At 33.0% G+C, this 16,808-nt stretch overlaps 1 protein-coding gene across 2 annotated transcripts in view; it reads left to right on the forward strand.

Moving 5' to 3' along the window:
- Positions 1-9,167, forward strand: part of fhl3a (four and a half LIM domains 3a) — a 126,639-nt gene extending 117,472 nt beyond the window's left edge. For both annotated transcript variants that reach the window (XM_061915105.1, XM_061915107.1), the window contains one exon: positions 338-9,167. In XM_061915105.1, the coding sequence (XP_061771089.1) occupies positions 338-489 (152 nt within the window). In that variant the 3' untranslated portion in view covers positions 490-9,167. The remainder of the gene's footprint in view (positions 1-337) is intronic.
- The last annotated feature ends 7,641 nt before the right edge of the window (positions 9,168-16,808 follow it).

A 16,808-nucleotide genomic window follows, 5' to 3' on the forward strand; every position in this document is an offset into this window, starting at 1 on the left:
AATAAGCGGTAGAAAATGGATGGATGGATATTTAATTGTATTTATTTTCATTTCATTTTATTTTATTTTATTTATTTATTTTTTATTAGGGCCTGAGCAGATAATTGCAAGCGTTGGTGAGTGTGGGCGCTCGTATCGCGAGCAGGCCCATAAAAATCCTGATAAATATTATTTACATGTGCGTTAAAGATCATTTGTATTAGCTGCCTGTTTCCTATATGTCTATATACGATGTTATTAGCAATACAGATAATCTGTATCATCATTATTAATATTATAATGAATTATCAGTGTGGGGATTCCATCTGGTTGCTACTCCTCTCTTCTTTATTGGCAGGTTTCGGCGGGGGCAAGTACATCTCCTTCGAGGAGCGGCAGTGGCATCAGCCCTGCTTCACCTGCTCCCAGTGCTCCGTGTCGCTGGTGGGCGCCGGCTTCTTCCCCGACGGCGAGCGCATCCTGTGCCGCGACTGCCACAGCAGCCTATAAACATCTGCCATTTTTCTCCGGCGGCAGCCAAAGTCTGAGGTAACACGGGGCAAACTCACGCCAAAACCACAAAAACTTCCTTGTGCTGTATGGACCAAGATTCCATCATCGTCTTTTTTTTATTATTTTATTTTTTGGCATTTGCAACGTGTCACACATCGCCACCATCATCTTCATCCGTGCATCTTATTTACATCGTAGCAACACACCCAAATGTTACTCTTTTGAAGGGGGGAACAAATATTACCAGCTTTATAAGAATTAGCCTTATAAAGGCTGTATAAGTTGTTAATGCTTCACACTGTCAAGGAGTTTTGTGTGTAGAATTTTGAGGACAAAAATGAATTATTCCACTGTGGAATAAGCCTGTAACATAAAATGTATTTTAAAAAAAGTGGAGTTTTTGGAATACTTTTCATTTTTCATAAATTTGCAAAAATCGTACTGTCATGGAGTATTGTGTGTAGAATTTTGAGGACAAAAATGAATTATTCCATTGCGGAATAAGGCTGTAACATAAAATGTTTGAAAAAAAAAAGTGGAGTTTTTGGATTACTTTTAATTTTTCATGAATTTGCAAAAATCTCACTGTCATGGGGTATTGTGTGTAGAATTTTGAGGACAAAAATTAATTATTCCATTGTGGAATAAGGCTGTAACGTAAAATGTGTAAAAAAAAATAAAAAATAAAAAAAAGTTGAGTTTTTGGATTACTTTTAATTTTTCATAAATTTGCAAAAATCCCTGAAAAAGAACCATTTTTTTCACACTGTCATGGGGTATTGTGTGTAGAATTTTGAGGACAAAAATGAATTATTCCACTGTAGAATAAGGCTGTAACATAAAATGTGTAAAAGTGGAGTTTTTGGATTACTTTTAATTGTTCATAAATTTGCAAAAATCTCACTGTCATGGGGTATTGTGTGTAGAATTTTGAGGACAAAAATTAATTATTCCATTGTGGAATAAGGCTGTAACGTAAAATGTGTAAAAAAAAATAAAAAATAAAAAAAAGTTGAGTTTTTGGATTACTTTTAATTTTTCATAAATTTGCAAAAATCCCTGAAAAAGAACCATTTTTTTCACACTGTCATGGGGTATTGTGTGTAGAATTTTGAGGACAAAAATGAATTATTCCACTGTAGAATAAGGCTGTAACATAAAATGTGTAAAAGTGGAGTTTTTGGATTACTTTTAATTGTTCATAAATTTGCAAAAATCTTACTGTCATGGGGTATTGTGTGTAGAATTTTGAGGACAAAAATTAATTATTCCATTGTGGAATAAGGCTGTAACGTAAAATGTGTACAAAAAAAAGTGGAGTTTTTGGATTACTTTTAATTTTTCATAATTTTGCAAAAATCTTACTGTCATGGGGTATTGTGTGTAGAATTTTGAGGACAAAAATTCATTATTCCATTCTGGAATAAGGCTCTAACGTAAAATGTGTAAAAAAAAAAAAAAAAGTAGAATTTTTGGATTACTTTTAATTTTTCATAAATTTGCAAAAATCTCTGAAAAATAATATTTTTTTTTCACACTGTCATGGGGTATTGTGTAGAATTTTCAGGACAAAAATGAATTATTCCACTGTAGAATAAGGCTGTAACATAAAATGTGTAAAAGTGGAGTTTTTGGATTACTTTTAATTTTTCATAAATTTGCAAAAATCTTACTGTCATGGGGTATTGTGTGTAGAATTTTGAGGACAAAAATGAATTATTCCATTGTGGAATAAGGCTGTAGCGTAAAATGTGTAAAAAAAAAAAAAAAAAAATTTAAAAGTTGAGTTTGTGGATTACTTCTAATTTTTCATTAATTTGCAAAAATCTCTGAAAAATAATAAAAATTTGTCACACTGTCATGGGGTATTGTGTGTAGAATTTTCAGGACAAAAATGAATTATTCCACTTGTGGAATAAGGCTGTAAAATAAAATGTGTGTAAAAAAAAAAAAAAAAAAGTGGAGTTTTTGGATTACTTTTCATTCGTCAAAAATGTGCAAAAATCTCTGAAAAAGAAAGCTATATTTTTCACACTGTCATGGGGTATTGTGTGTAGAATTTTGAGGACAAAAATGAATTATTCCATTGCGGAATAAGGCTGTAACATAAAATGTGTAAAAAAAAAAAGTGGAGTTTTTGGATTACTTTTAATTTTTCATAAATTTGCAAAAATCCCTGAAAAAGAACCATTTTTTTCACACTGTCATGGGGTATTGTGTGTAGAATTTTGAGGACAAAAATGAATTATTCCACTGTAGAATAAGGCTGTAACATAAAATGTGTAAAAGTGGAGTTTTTGGATTACTTTTAATTGTTCATAAATTTGCAAAAATCTTACTGTCATGGGGTATTGTGTGTAGAATTTTGAGGACAAAAATTAATTATTCCATTGTGGAATAAGGCTGTAACGTAAAATGTGTAAATAAAAAAAAATTGAGTTTTTGGATTACTTTTAATTTTTCATAAATTTGCAAAAATCTCTGAAAAATAACAGTTCTTTTTCACACTGTCATGGGGTATTGTGTGTAGAATTTTCAGGACAAAAATGAATTACTCCATTTGTGGAATAAGGCTGTAACATAAAATGTGTGTAAAAAAAAAAAGTGGAGTTTTTGGATTACTTTTCATTTGTCAAAAATTTGCAAAAATCTCTGAAAAATAAAGCTATATTTTTCACACTGTCATGGGGTATTGTGTGTAGAATTTTGAGGACAAAATTTATCATTCCATTGTGGAATAAGGCTGTAACATAAAATGTTTAAAAAAGTGGAGTTTTTGGATTACTTTTAATTTTTCATAAATTTGCAAAAATCCCTGAAAAAGAACCATTTTTTTCACACTGTCATGGGGTATTGTGTGTAGAATTTTCAGGACAGAAATGAATTATTCCACTGTAGAATAAGGCTGTAACATAAAATGTGTAAAAGTGGAGTTTTTGGATTACTTTTAATTTGTCATAAATTTGCAAAAATCTCTGAAAAATAAAGCTATATTTTTCACACTGTCATGGGGTATTGTGTGTAGAATTTTGAGAACAAAAAAAATAATCATTCCATTGTGGAATAAGGCTGTAACATAAAATCTGGGAATACTTTCTGGACTCCCTGTACATTGCTATTAGCCTTATAATCAGGTGTATATTACCATATAGCTCAAATAAAATAGTAGTTAATAATGATTTATTAATGTTTAAGAGCATTACTAACCTTCTTATAAACAATTTCGAAACCTTTTACAAACGTAACTTTATAAATTATTTCCAAATGTGTTAATAACTAGGTTAGTAATGTTTTAAAGTAGTCACTTTTTGTCACATCTTATGTTACAGCCTTATTCCAACATGGAATACATTCATTGTTGTCCTCAAAATTCTACACAAAATACCCCACAGTGACAATGTGGAAACATTTTTGTATCACTTTTAAATATTTTTAATTAATTAGCAAAAAACTCGGAAAAATATTTAATTTTTTTCACACCGTCATCATGGGGCATTGTGTGTAGAATTTTGAGGACAAAAATGAATTATTCCATTTCGGAATAAGGCTTTAACATAAAATCTGTGAATACTTTCTGGACTCACTGTTATTAGCCTTATGATCAGGTGTATATTACCATATAGCTCAAATAAAATAGTAGTTAATAATTAGGGTCCGCAGGCCCATTGCAAAATGACTCCACGAAAATTGCGATCTAATGAAAAAACCAAATCCCAATACTCAAATAAATAAAATAAAACAGAGCAAAAACTGCTCCCAGGAAGAAAATACTAACAAAATTGCTTGTAACTTCCAGTAGGAATGCCGGAAAGACATGAAACAAAAACTTATATGTAGGTCTCACTTAGACCTACATTTAGATAATCGACATCCTTCGGCAAAAATCAACAGGAAGTTCAAAATTGCCCCTTCAAAATAAAAGTTTTGTGAACAACCGTCACCTTTTTTCAAACGTTATCTCCTCTGAGCGCGTTTGTCGTTTCGGCTTCAAACGCGCACAGGAGAGACATCGAACCCTTCTGATTAAAAGTGTAGAACAAAGTTTTGATTACTGCTCCGGTTTTGATTTTACGCGCCTTCAAAGAACCCCGCGCAAAGTTACCTAAAAATGTCATTTTTGCCTCTTTGAGCTGTAATTTGACCCCTTTAAAGTGCTTCAAAGTGCAAGTTAAAGCTCTACTATACAACGCGAAAGCCATTTATCAACAACATCCAGAAACGCCGGTCTGTAATTTGACCCCCTTACCATGCTTTAAAACTCCCCAAATTTTACACACACATCGGTCTGGCATGCCTTCCCAACTTATTGGGCAGCCAAACCAGAAAAATCAAAATTGCGCGCTAGCGCCCCCTAGGAAGGAAAGAAAAACAGACTGCTTGTAACTTCCGTTAGGAATGTCGTACAGACATGAAATAAAAACTGTCACGTAGGTCTAACTTAGACCTAAATGTCATAATTGTATCTTCTAGGACAAAAATCAACAAAAATTTTGCAAAAACCCATTCAAAGCAAAATTTTTGCAAAAAATGCTATTTTTGCCTCTTTGAACTGTAATTTGACCCCCTTAAAATGCTTCAAAACTCACCAAACTTGGCACACACATCAGGACTGGCGAAAATTGCGATCTAATGAAAAGAACAAATCCCAATACTCAAAATTGCGTGAAAAAAACAGAGCAAAAACTGCTCCTAGGAAGAAAATACAAACAAAATTGCTTTTAACTTCCAGTGGGAAGGCCGGAAAGACATGAAACAAAAACTTCTATGTAGGTCTCACTTAGACCTACATTTAGATAATTGACATCTTTCAGCACAAATCAACAGGAAGTTAAAAATGACCCCTTCAAAATAAAAGTTTTGTTAACACCCGTCACATTTTTTCAAAAGTTATCTCCTCTGAGCGCGTTTGTCGTTTCGGCTTCAAACTCGCACAGGAGAGACATTGAATCCTTTTGATTAATAGTGTTGAACAGAGTTTTGATTACTGCTCCGGTTTTGATTTTACGCGCCTTCAAAGAACCCCTGCGCAAAGTTACCTAAAAAAAATGTCATTTTTGCCTCTTTGAGCTGTAATTTGACCCCTTTAAAATGCTTCAAAGTGCAAGTCAAAGCTCTACTATACAAAGCGAAAGCCATTTATCAACAACATCCAGAAACGCCGATCTGTAATTTGACCCCCTTAACATGCTTCAAAATTCACCAAATTTTACACACATCAGGACTGGCGAAAATTGCCATCTAATAAAAAACCAAACCCCAAAAGTCAAAATTGCGCTCTAGCGCCCCTTAGGAAAAAACCCAGACAAAACTGTTTGTAACTTCTGTTAGGAATGCCGTAGAGACATGAAACAAAGACCTCTATGTAGGTCTGACTTACACCAGGGCTTGGCAGCGGCCAAAGGCGGACCCGACCAATGCTGCTTGCAGCTTTAATTATTCTTTCTTTCTTTCTTTATTCCACACCTATGCGCTGTAATTCCACCCCCCTCTAGCGCAATTTTTTAATAAAACAGAGCAAAAACTGCTCCTAGGAAGAAAATACAAACAAAATTGCTTGTATCTTCCAGTAGGAAGGCCGGAAAGACATGAAACAAAAACTTCTATGTAGGTCTCACTTAGACCTACATTTAGATGATTTCGGCAAAAATCAACAGGAAGTTAAAAATGACCCCTTCAAAATAAAAGTTTTGTTAACACCCGTCACCTTTTTTCAAAAGTTATCTCCTCTGAGCGCATTTGTCGTTTCGGCTTCAAACCCGCACAGGAGAGAGTTTGGACCCTTCTGATTAACAGTATGGATCAGAGTTTTGATTACTGCTCCGGTTTTGATTTTACGCGCCTTCAAAGAACCCCTACGCAAATTTTCCTAAAAAATTTCTTTTTTGCCTCTTTGAGCTGTAATTTGACCCCCTTAAAATGATTCAAAGTGCAAGTTAAAGCTCTACTATGCCAAGCGAAAGCCATTTATCAACAACATCCAGAAACGCCGATCTGTAATTTTACCCCCTTAACATGCTTCAAAACTCACCAAATTTTACACACACATCAGGACTGGCAAAAATTGCCATATAATAAAAAACAAACCCCTAAAGTCATAATTGCGCTTCAGCGCCCCCTAAGAAAAAAACCCTGACAAAACTGCTTGTAACTTCTGTTAGGAATGTCGTAGAGACATGCAACAAAAACTTCTAAGTAGGTCTGACTTAGACCGGGGCTTGGCAGCGGCCAAAGGCGGACCCGACCAACGCTGCTTGCAGCTTTAATTATTCTTTCTTTCTTTCTTTATTCCGCACCTATGCGCTGTAATTCCACCCCCTTAACATGCTTCAAAACTCTCCAAATTTGACACACACATTGGTCTGGCGAAAATTGCGATCTAATGAAAAAACCAAATCCCAATACTCAAAATTGCGCTGTAGCGCAATTTTTTAATAAAACAGAGCAAAAACTGCTCCTAGGAAGAAAATACAAACAAAATTGCTTGTAACTTCCAGTAGGAATGCCGGAAAGACATGAAACAAAAACTTCTATGTAGGTTTCACTTAGACCTACATTTAGATAATTGACATTCTTTGGCAAAAATCAACAGGAAGTTAAAAATGACCCCTTCAAAATAAAAGTTTTGTTAACACCTATCACCTTTTTTCAAAAGTTATCTCCTCTGAGCGCGTTTGTCGTTTCGGCTTCAAACTCGCACAGGAGAGGGATTGAACCCTTCTGATTAAAAGTGTAGAACAGAGTTTTAATTACTGCTCCGGTTTTGATTTTACGCACCTTCAAAGAACCCCTGCGCAAAGTTACCTAAAAAATGTCATTTTTGCCTCTTTGAGCTGTAATTTGACCCCTTTTAAATTGCTTCAAAGTGCAAGTTAAAGCTCTACTATACAAAGCGAAAGCCATTTATCAACAGCATCCAGAAACGCCGATCTGTAATTTGACCCCCTTAACATGCTTCAAAACCCACCAAATTTTACACACACATCAGGACTGGCGAAAATTGACATTAATAAAAAACACACCCCAAAAGTCAAAATTGCGCTCCAGCGCCCCCTAGGAAAAAACCCAGACAAAACTGCTTGTAACTTCTTTTAGGAATGTCGTAGAGACATGAAACAAAGACTTTTATGTGGCTTAGACCGGGTCTTGGCAGCGGCCAAAGGCGGACCCGACCAATGCTGCTTGCAGCTTTAATTATTCTTTCTTTCTTTCTTTATTCCGCACCTATGCGCTGTAATTCCACCCCCTTAACATTCTTCAAAACTCAACAAATTTGAAACACACATTGGTCTGGCGAAAATTGCGATCTAAAAAAAAAAACCGAATCCCAATACTCAAAATTGCGCTCTAGCACAATTTTTGAATAAAACAGAGCAAAAACTGCTCCTAGGAAGAAAATACAAACAAAATTGCTTGTAACTTCCAGTTGGAAGGCCGGAAAGACATCAAACAAAAACTTCTATGTAGGTCTCACTTAGACCTACATTTAGATAATTGACATCTTTCGGCACAAATCAACAGGAAGTTAAAAATGACCCCTTCAAAATAAAAGTTTTGTTAACACCCGTCACCTTTTTTCAAAAGTTATCTCCTCTGAGCGCGTTTGTCGTTTCGGCTTCAAACTCGCACAGGAGAGACATTGAATCTTTTTGATTAATAGTGTAGAACAGAGTTTTGATTACTGCTCCGGTTTTGATTTTACGCGCCTTCAAAGAACCCCTGAGCAAAGTTACCTAAAAAATGTCATTTTTGCCTCTTTGAGCTATAATTTGACCCCTTTAAAATGCTTCAAAGTGCAAGTTAAAGCTCTACTATACAAAGCGAAAGCCATTTATCAACAACATCCAGAAACGCCGATCTGTAATTTGACCCCCTTACCATGCTTTAAAACTCACCAAATTTTACACACACATCAGGACTGGCGAAAATTGCCATCTAATAAAAAAAACCAAACCCTAAAAATAAAAATCGCGCTCTAGCGCCCCCTAGGAAAAAACCCAGACAAAACTGCATGTAACTTCTGTTAGAAATGTCGTAGAGACATGAAATAAAAACGTCTATGTTGATCTGACTTAGACAAGGGAATGAGTAGCGGCGGCAGCAGCCAAAGGCGGACCCGACTAACGCTGCTTGCAGCTTTAATTATTAATGAATCTTCTTGAAAGTGTTTAACAGCGTTACTAACCTACCTATAAACAACCTCCAAACCTGTTATAAGCATCAATGGTTTTCAAATGGCTTAACACCCAGGTTAGTAATATTTAAAAATAGTCACTTTTCGTCGCATCTCGTTATGTTGCAGCCTTATTCCAAAATGGAATGCATTCATTGTTGTCCTCAAAATTCTACACACAATACCCCATAATGACAGTGTTTTTAGATTACTTTTAAATATTTTTAATTAATTTGCAAAAAACTCTGAAAAATATTTTTGTTTCACACCGTCATCATGGGGCATTGTGTGTAGAATTTTGAGGACAAAAAGGAATTACAATAAGGCTGTAACATAAAATATATATTTTTAAGCCACTCTAACCATTTGTAAAGCCTTTACAAGATATTATTGTCATGATCGGTGAAGTCAATTTTGCACTTTTGGACTAATAAGATGCTAACAAGTAGCATGCACATAAAATTCACACAATACAAAAAAAAAAAAAAAAAACACGGCACAAAACCACTCTTTGTCATTTATATTTGCTTTTTTTTTCATTTCAATTATTCTGCTCACGCCTTATGATGAAATCAACTCGTTCTTATCAGCGTTTTTGCTTCGGGAGCCTTTTGAAGCATGCTGGCGCTCGCCCTGTAATACCAGCGTGTGCCTCTAGAGGTGCTGGGGAGTCAAAAGAGTGCGAAAGAAAACACTGAAACGTGCGAATGGAACACTTTTCATCTTTGTTGTTTCTTCACGAGTGGCCAAGTTCTCTTCATCAAATTTCAGGTCCAGTTAGCTTGCTCTTAAGTACTTAAAAACACATTCTGGTACTATGCTGCCCCCTGTTGGTCTGGAGCATTTTCTACAGCAAGTATAATCCTAAATATGTTCCTTTTACTTTGTTATGTCAGAGTATGCATATTTTACTTTCTTATTGTGTATTTCTCCTATATTTCTCTCTTTTCTTTGTGTTTTACTGTAACAAATGTGACAAAAGTATTACTATATATATATATATACATATATATATATATGTATGTATGTATGTATATATATATATATATATATATATATAAATATATATATATATATATATATATATATATATATATATATATATATATATTTCATCATTTCAGCTTTGATGCTGGTGAGTCAGAGTTGCCAAATGTGCTTTTTTTTAAATAAAGAAGAAGAAGAGAGAAACGTCACTGAGTTGTTTTAAGAGTTTGATGTTTTTGTAAATGTTCATGCTTCAATGATGGCGAGTTTTGTGTGTGTCCGTGGATAATAAAGGGAGGAAAAAATGATTGCCGTCTGTCTTGTGTTCTTGAACTGATTTTCACGTTGGGAAGGGAAATAAAAGTCTTCTGGTTTTTGGTATAAAAGGTACAAAAACCCTAAAGTGTTGGAAAGTGAAACTTCAACTCATTTTCCTGTAAAAATACGCCTCCTAAATTCAAATTCATGCTTGTTAATTTGTGTCTTTATTACAAAAGTTTTTTTTGTTTGTTTTTTACACTGAAATTGTGTAACTAAATGTGTATGTTAAAAGAAAATTATGTTTTAAAATTCAATGTATGAAAAAAATTCTGTGTATAAAAATTATGGGTGAAAAAATTAATTGTGTAAAAATTAACTGTAAAATAAGTCACCATGAAACAATTCAGTGTGTAAAATTCAGTGCAAAAAAATTCACAGTAAAACAATTACATAAAAAAAATTTCACTGTAAAAAAAAAAATGTATAAAAATTCACCGCAAAATAATTTGTGTAGGTTAATTTGTGTCTTTATTACAAAAGCTTTTTTTCCACTGAATTTTTGTAACTGAATTTTTATGTTAAGATAAAATTATGTTTTAAAATTCAATTCATGAAAATTCACTGTAAAAAGAAATTCAGTGTAAAAAAATGAATTGTAAAAAATGTATTGTATAAAAATTCACTGTAAACTAAGTCACCCTAAAACAATTCAGTATAAAAAAAATCAAGGTAAAACAATTCAGTGTAAAATAATTCACTGTAAAAAAATTCATTGTATGAAATTCAGCCTTGCCCGCGCCAACTTTCCTTTGCATTCTGGAAAAAACAAACCCCAAAGTCCACGCGTTGACAAGTTCAGTGTCTAAAAAATGTAAACATAAAAATCAGTGTAAAAAAAAATTCAGTGTGTAAAAAATATTTCATCATAAAACTACTCAGTGCGTAAAAATTCAGTGTAAAAAAATTCACTGCAAAATAAGTCAGTGTGTAAAAATAACTGCAAAAATTCACTGCAAAAAAAAAAGTCACCATAAAACAATTCAGTATAAAAAATTCACGATAAAACAATTCAGTGTAAAATAATTCACTGTAAAAAAATTCATTGTATGAAATTCAGTCTTGCCCGCGCCAACTTTCCTTTGCATTCTGGAAAAACAAACCCCAAAGTCCACGCGTTGACAAGTTCAGTGTCTAAAAAATGTAAACATAAAAATCAGTGTAAAAAAAAAATTGAGTGTGTAAAAAATATTTCACCATAAAACAACTCAGTGCGTAAACATTCAGTGTAAAAAAATTCACTGCAAAATAAGTCAGTGTGTAAAAAATAACTGTGCAAAAATTCACTGTAAAAAAAAAAGTCACCATAATACAATTCAGTGTAAAATTTCAGTTTTTAAAAAAAAATAATTGCTGAAAAATTCAGTGTATATAAATTCAGTGTAAGAAAAATCACGGTAAAACAATTCAGTGGTTAAAAATTCAGTGTAAAAAAATTACCCCCAAAAAAATAATTGTATAAAATTCAGTCTTGCCCGCGCCAACCTTCCTTTGCATTCTGGAAAAACAAACCCCAAAGTCCACGCGTTGACAAGTTCAGTGTCTAAAAAATGTAAACATAAAAATCAGTGTAAAAAAAAAATAATTGAGTGTGTAAAAAATATTTCACCATAAAAATGCGTAAAAATTCAGTGTAAAAAAATTCACTGCAAAATAAGTCAGTGTGTAAAAAATAACTGTGCAAAAATTCACTGCAAAAAAAAAGTCACCATAAAACAAATCAGTGTAAAATTTAAATTTAAAAAAAAAAATCATTGCTGAAAAATTCAGTGTATATAAATTAAGTGTAAAAAAAAAATCACGGTAAAACAATTCAGTGGTTAAAAATTCAGTGTAAAAAAATTAACAAAAAAAAAATAATTGTATAAAATTCAGTCTTGCCCGCGCCAACTTTCCTTTGCATTCCGGAAAAACAAACCCCAAAGTCCACGCGTTGACAAATTCAGTGTCTAAAAAACTAAACATAGAAATCAGTGTAAAAAAAAAAATTGAGTGTGTAAAAATTCTTTGGCGAAAAATGTGCTGCTTCAAAGAGCATAACTCACTTCTGGTAAAATAAGAAAGGCAGCTCCTAAAGAGGGAGGCATTTTTCTCGCGGCCCCGAGAAGGTAAGAAATACAAGAGTGTGTGTGTGTGTGTGTGTGTGTGTGTGTGTGTGTGTGTGTGTGTGTGTGTGTGTGTGTGTCTTGTGGAGTTAAAGCCACAACAAACTCACAAAAGTGTCCAAACACACACACTGTTGTGTTTATGCTGAGTCGACAGTTTCACCACCTTGATAGAGCACTCACGCACACACACACACACACACACACACACACACACACACACACACACACACACACACACACATAGAATAACAGATGCACACTCCTGTTGGTGAAACTCCCTGCCGCTCGTTTGGATTTTTTCCCCAAAAAAGGAAATGGAAAAGTCAAAGCTGCTTGGGGGAGGAGGAGGAGGAGAAAGAGGGGGAGGAGGAGGAAGAGAAGGAGGAGGAAGTGTGGGAGAGAGGAAAGAGGATGTTCACATCTGGAGTTGCTCCACCACACGTTCAGCAAAAAGGGGCTGCTGTGGGTCTTTGGGGGGGGGGTCTGAGGGTTCTGCAATTGAAGCATTATTGACCAGAGGTCAGCAGGGTCCGATGCTAACGTTAGCGTGGAGCTAACATTTGAGTACCTTGTGCTTTGTCACACTTGCAGGCTGGCATGTGTGTGTGCAAACTCAAAGCAACAGGTGGCGCTATACAACCCCAACAGTCTATTGTGGAAGAATTTGTCATAAAAGAAACCCCCCCCAAAAATTGGAAAGACCAAAAAATTTACCAAATTAGACATCATAGGGCAATTTTCCAAAGTGTATTATTCCATAAATAAATGGGTTGTACTTGTATAGCGCTTTTCTACCTTCAAGGTACTCAAAGCGCTTTGACACTACTTCCACATTTACCCATTCACACACACATTGACACACTGATGGAGGGAGCTGCCATGCAAGGCGCTAACCAGCACCCATCAGGAGCAAGGGTGAAGTGTCTTGCTCAGGACACAACGGACGTGACGAAGTTGGTACTAGGTGGGATTTGAACCAGGGACCCTCGGGTTGCGCACGGCCACTCTCCCACTGCGCCACGCATTATATTTATTTTAAATGACATAAAAGACTGTATTTATATTATTCACATGTGAATAATGCTGTATAATAGACAGTATTTATATTATTCACATGTGAATAATGCTGTATAATAGACAGTATTTATATTATTCACATGTGAATAATGCTGTATAATAGACAGTATTTATATTATTCACATGTGAATAATGCTGTATAATAGAAAGTATTTATATTATTCACATGTGAATAATGCTGTATAATAGACAGTATTTATATTATTCACATGTGAATAATGCTGTATAATAGAAAGTATTTATATTATTCACATGTGAATAATGCTGTATAATAGACAGTATTTATATTATTCACATGTGAATAATGCTGTTTAATAGACAGTTTTTATATTATTCACATGTGAATAATGCTGTATAATAGACAGTATTTATATTATTCACATGTGAATAATGCTGTATAATAGACAGTATTTATACTATTCACATGTGAATAATGCTGTATAATAGACAGTATTTATATTATTCACATGTGAATAATGCTGTATAATAGACAGTGTTTGTATTATTCACATGTGAATAATGCTGTATAATAGACAGTATTTATATTATTCACATGTGAATAATGCTGTATAATAGACAGTATTTATATTATTCACATGTGAACAATGCTGTATAATAGACAGTATTTATATTATTCACATGTGAATAATGCTGTATAATAGACAGTATTTATATTATTCACATGTGAATAGTGCTGTATAATAGACAGTATTTCTATTATTCACATGTGAATAATGCTGTATAATAGACAGTATTTATATTATTCACATGTTAAAAATACCTAGGTGTTTATTGTCTATTGTGAGCGAACTGTGGTGCTGAACTTCCTCCAGGGATCAATAAAGTACTTTCTACTCTATTCTATTCTATACTTTAATCATCATTGTGAATATTCCAATATAGTTCAAGTTAAGTATGACTTCAAATGTGAACCATTCAGCTAACTATGCATTTTTACTCAGAAATTATCTTTTAATTAGGACAAGTGTCTGTAATAATCTACATTGTTCTGTTTTGTGATGGTTTAACGCACACTTTTCTGATAAAGTAACACTAGGGACTGTTTGGTAATGTATGTATGGCTCCCTCTTGTGTTCAAATGTTGTATTACATGACCCCGCACTGCATCCCCAGGCTGCATGGGTGCTGTCAACTTGGATTGATTGAAAGGAAGAGAATACATTATATATATTATACATATTCCCGACCACTAAATGATAACACCCCAATAATTATTTATATTTCTTTAAGTCGGGGTCCACGTTAATCAATTCAAATACTATCAGCATAATACAGTCATCATACAAGTTATTCAAGTATATATATTTAATTAAAATCGCTTTTGCATTACTGGTTGTACATTATGACATTGTGCTCAAATGTGATGTGTTTACCAATTTAAGTGTTAATTTTAGCAAAACAATCATAATTCCAAAAGTGTGGCATGACGTATGTCGACTTGTTGGGGATTTGAGTGCGTGCAGTACTAAATGTGTCCGCAGGAGGGCAGCCTACACACATCTCATGTTTTTATATATGTCAGTAAAAAAGTATCCAAGAACATTCATCCATCTATTTTTACCGCTTATTCCCTTTGGGGTCGCTGGTGCCTAGCTCAGCTAAAATTGGGCGGAAGGCGGCGTACACCCTGGACAAGTCGCCATTACATCACAGGGCTATCCAAGAACAAATGTTATTAAAAGCCCAAAATAAATCCATGTGAATAAGGAAATTGTTTCTGTTCACAACACTTTTTTTGTAATTAAATGATGTATTTAAATGTTTGTTATTTAGTTTATTGGCTATGTATTTTATTTTCATAATGTTTTTTTCGTTGTGTTTTTTTGTAATTGTTTTATACTTGCAGATATTTGTTTTTTAATTGCAAAACATTGTTTTGTTTTTGTGTTTTTTACTTGTAAATCGTTGTTTTACTTGCAAAAAATGTTTTTTATATTTGCAATTAATTTTTTTACTCGGAGGAAAACATGTTTAAAGAAAGTCTTTTGTTTAACTCGCGAATCTTTTTTTGGAAAATAATTTTTATAGTTACAAATAATGTATTTACTAGTTGAAACTTGTTTTTACTTGCAATACCTTTATCATTTTAATTGAAGTAAATTATTTTTGAAGTTGCAAATAATGTATTTACTTGTAGAAACTTGTGTTTTATTTGCAATAACTGTATCATTTTAATTGAATAACATTATTTTTATACTTGCAAATAATGTATTTATTTGCAAAAACGTGTGTTTTACTTACAATAACTGTATTATTTTAATTCAATACAATTATTTTTATATTTGCAAATAATACATTTACTTGTAGAAACTTGTTTTTTCTTGCAATAACTATAATTTTAATTGAATAAAATTATTTTTATACCTGCAAATAATGTATTTACTTGCAGAAACATGTGTTTTACTTGCGATAACTGTATTATTTTAATTGAATAAAATAATTTTTATATTTGCAAATAATGCATTTACTTGTAGAAACTTATTTTTTCCTTGCAATAACGGTCATTTTAATTGAAGAAAATAATTTTTATAGTTGCAAATAATGTATTTAATTGTAGAAACGTGTGTTTTACTTGCAATAACTGTATCATTTTAATTGAATAAAATATTTTTTATACTTGCAAATAATGTATTTACTTCCAAAAACTTGTTTTTTACTTGCAATAACTTTATCATTTCAATTCAATAAAATTGTTTACTTTTTTTTTACCTGCGTCTCATTTTCGCAATTAAAGAAAATAGATAATCTTTGAGCATGAGTAAAAACAGGTTTGTGGAGTTTTGGCAGTAATTAGTGAGTGCAAATTCCAGGTGTTCTGAGTGCAGGTGTGTGAATCGTGCAGGGTGGAATTTTACTGCCAAAGGTTTTCACTTGAAGAGAAAGTTTTTATATTTGCAAATATTTTTTTTTTTTACTTCCAGAGAATTGTTTTTAAACTTGCAAATATTTTTTCTACTTGCAGAATTTTTTTTTTGTTTTGTTTTACATGTGAAATGTTTTCTTACTTGAAGAAAATTGTTTTGATCCTTGCAAATATTTTTTTTCCTTACCTGCAGATTTTTTATGATTTTTTTTTACTTGCCAATCGTTTTATTAATAGAAGAAAACTGTTTTTTTTGTTGTTTTTTTTACTTCCAAATCGTTCAGGGTGAGTAAAAACCTTTGTGTGTGTTTGTAAAGTAATTACACTGCATGTGTTCCACCTGTAGCAAATTACAGGTGCACTGAGTGCAGGTGTGTGGATCGCACAGGGTGGAATTTTACTGGCCAAAATGTTCACTTGTTTTAACTTGAAAAAAAAGTTTTTATATTTGCAAATTTTTTTTTATTCCAGAAATGTGTTTTGTTTTTCATTTTTTACTTGCAAATCGTTTTTCTATGTGAAGCTTTTTTTTTTAGACTTGCCAATCGATTTTTTTTATTAGCAGTAAACCGTTTTTTCTTTTTGCAAATCCTTTTTTCGATCCAAGAAAACAGTTTTTTTTATACTTGCAAATTATTTTTACAATAAGAAAAAAAAAAGTTTTTCTTTTTACTTGCCAATCGTTTATACCTTGAAGAAAATTGTTTTATTCATGCGAATTGTTTTATTGATTGAAGAAGAGTTTTTCTTGGGCAGCTGGGATAGGCTCCAC

This window comes from Nerophis ophidion, linkage group LG11 (assembly GCF_033978795.1).
Source record: "Nerophis ophidion isolate RoL-2023_Sa linkage group LG11, RoL_Noph_v1.0, whole genome shotgun sequence".
Classification (NCBI taxonomy): Eukaryota; Metazoa; Chordata; class Actinopteri; order Syngnathiformes; family Syngnathidae; genus Nerophis; species Nerophis ophidion.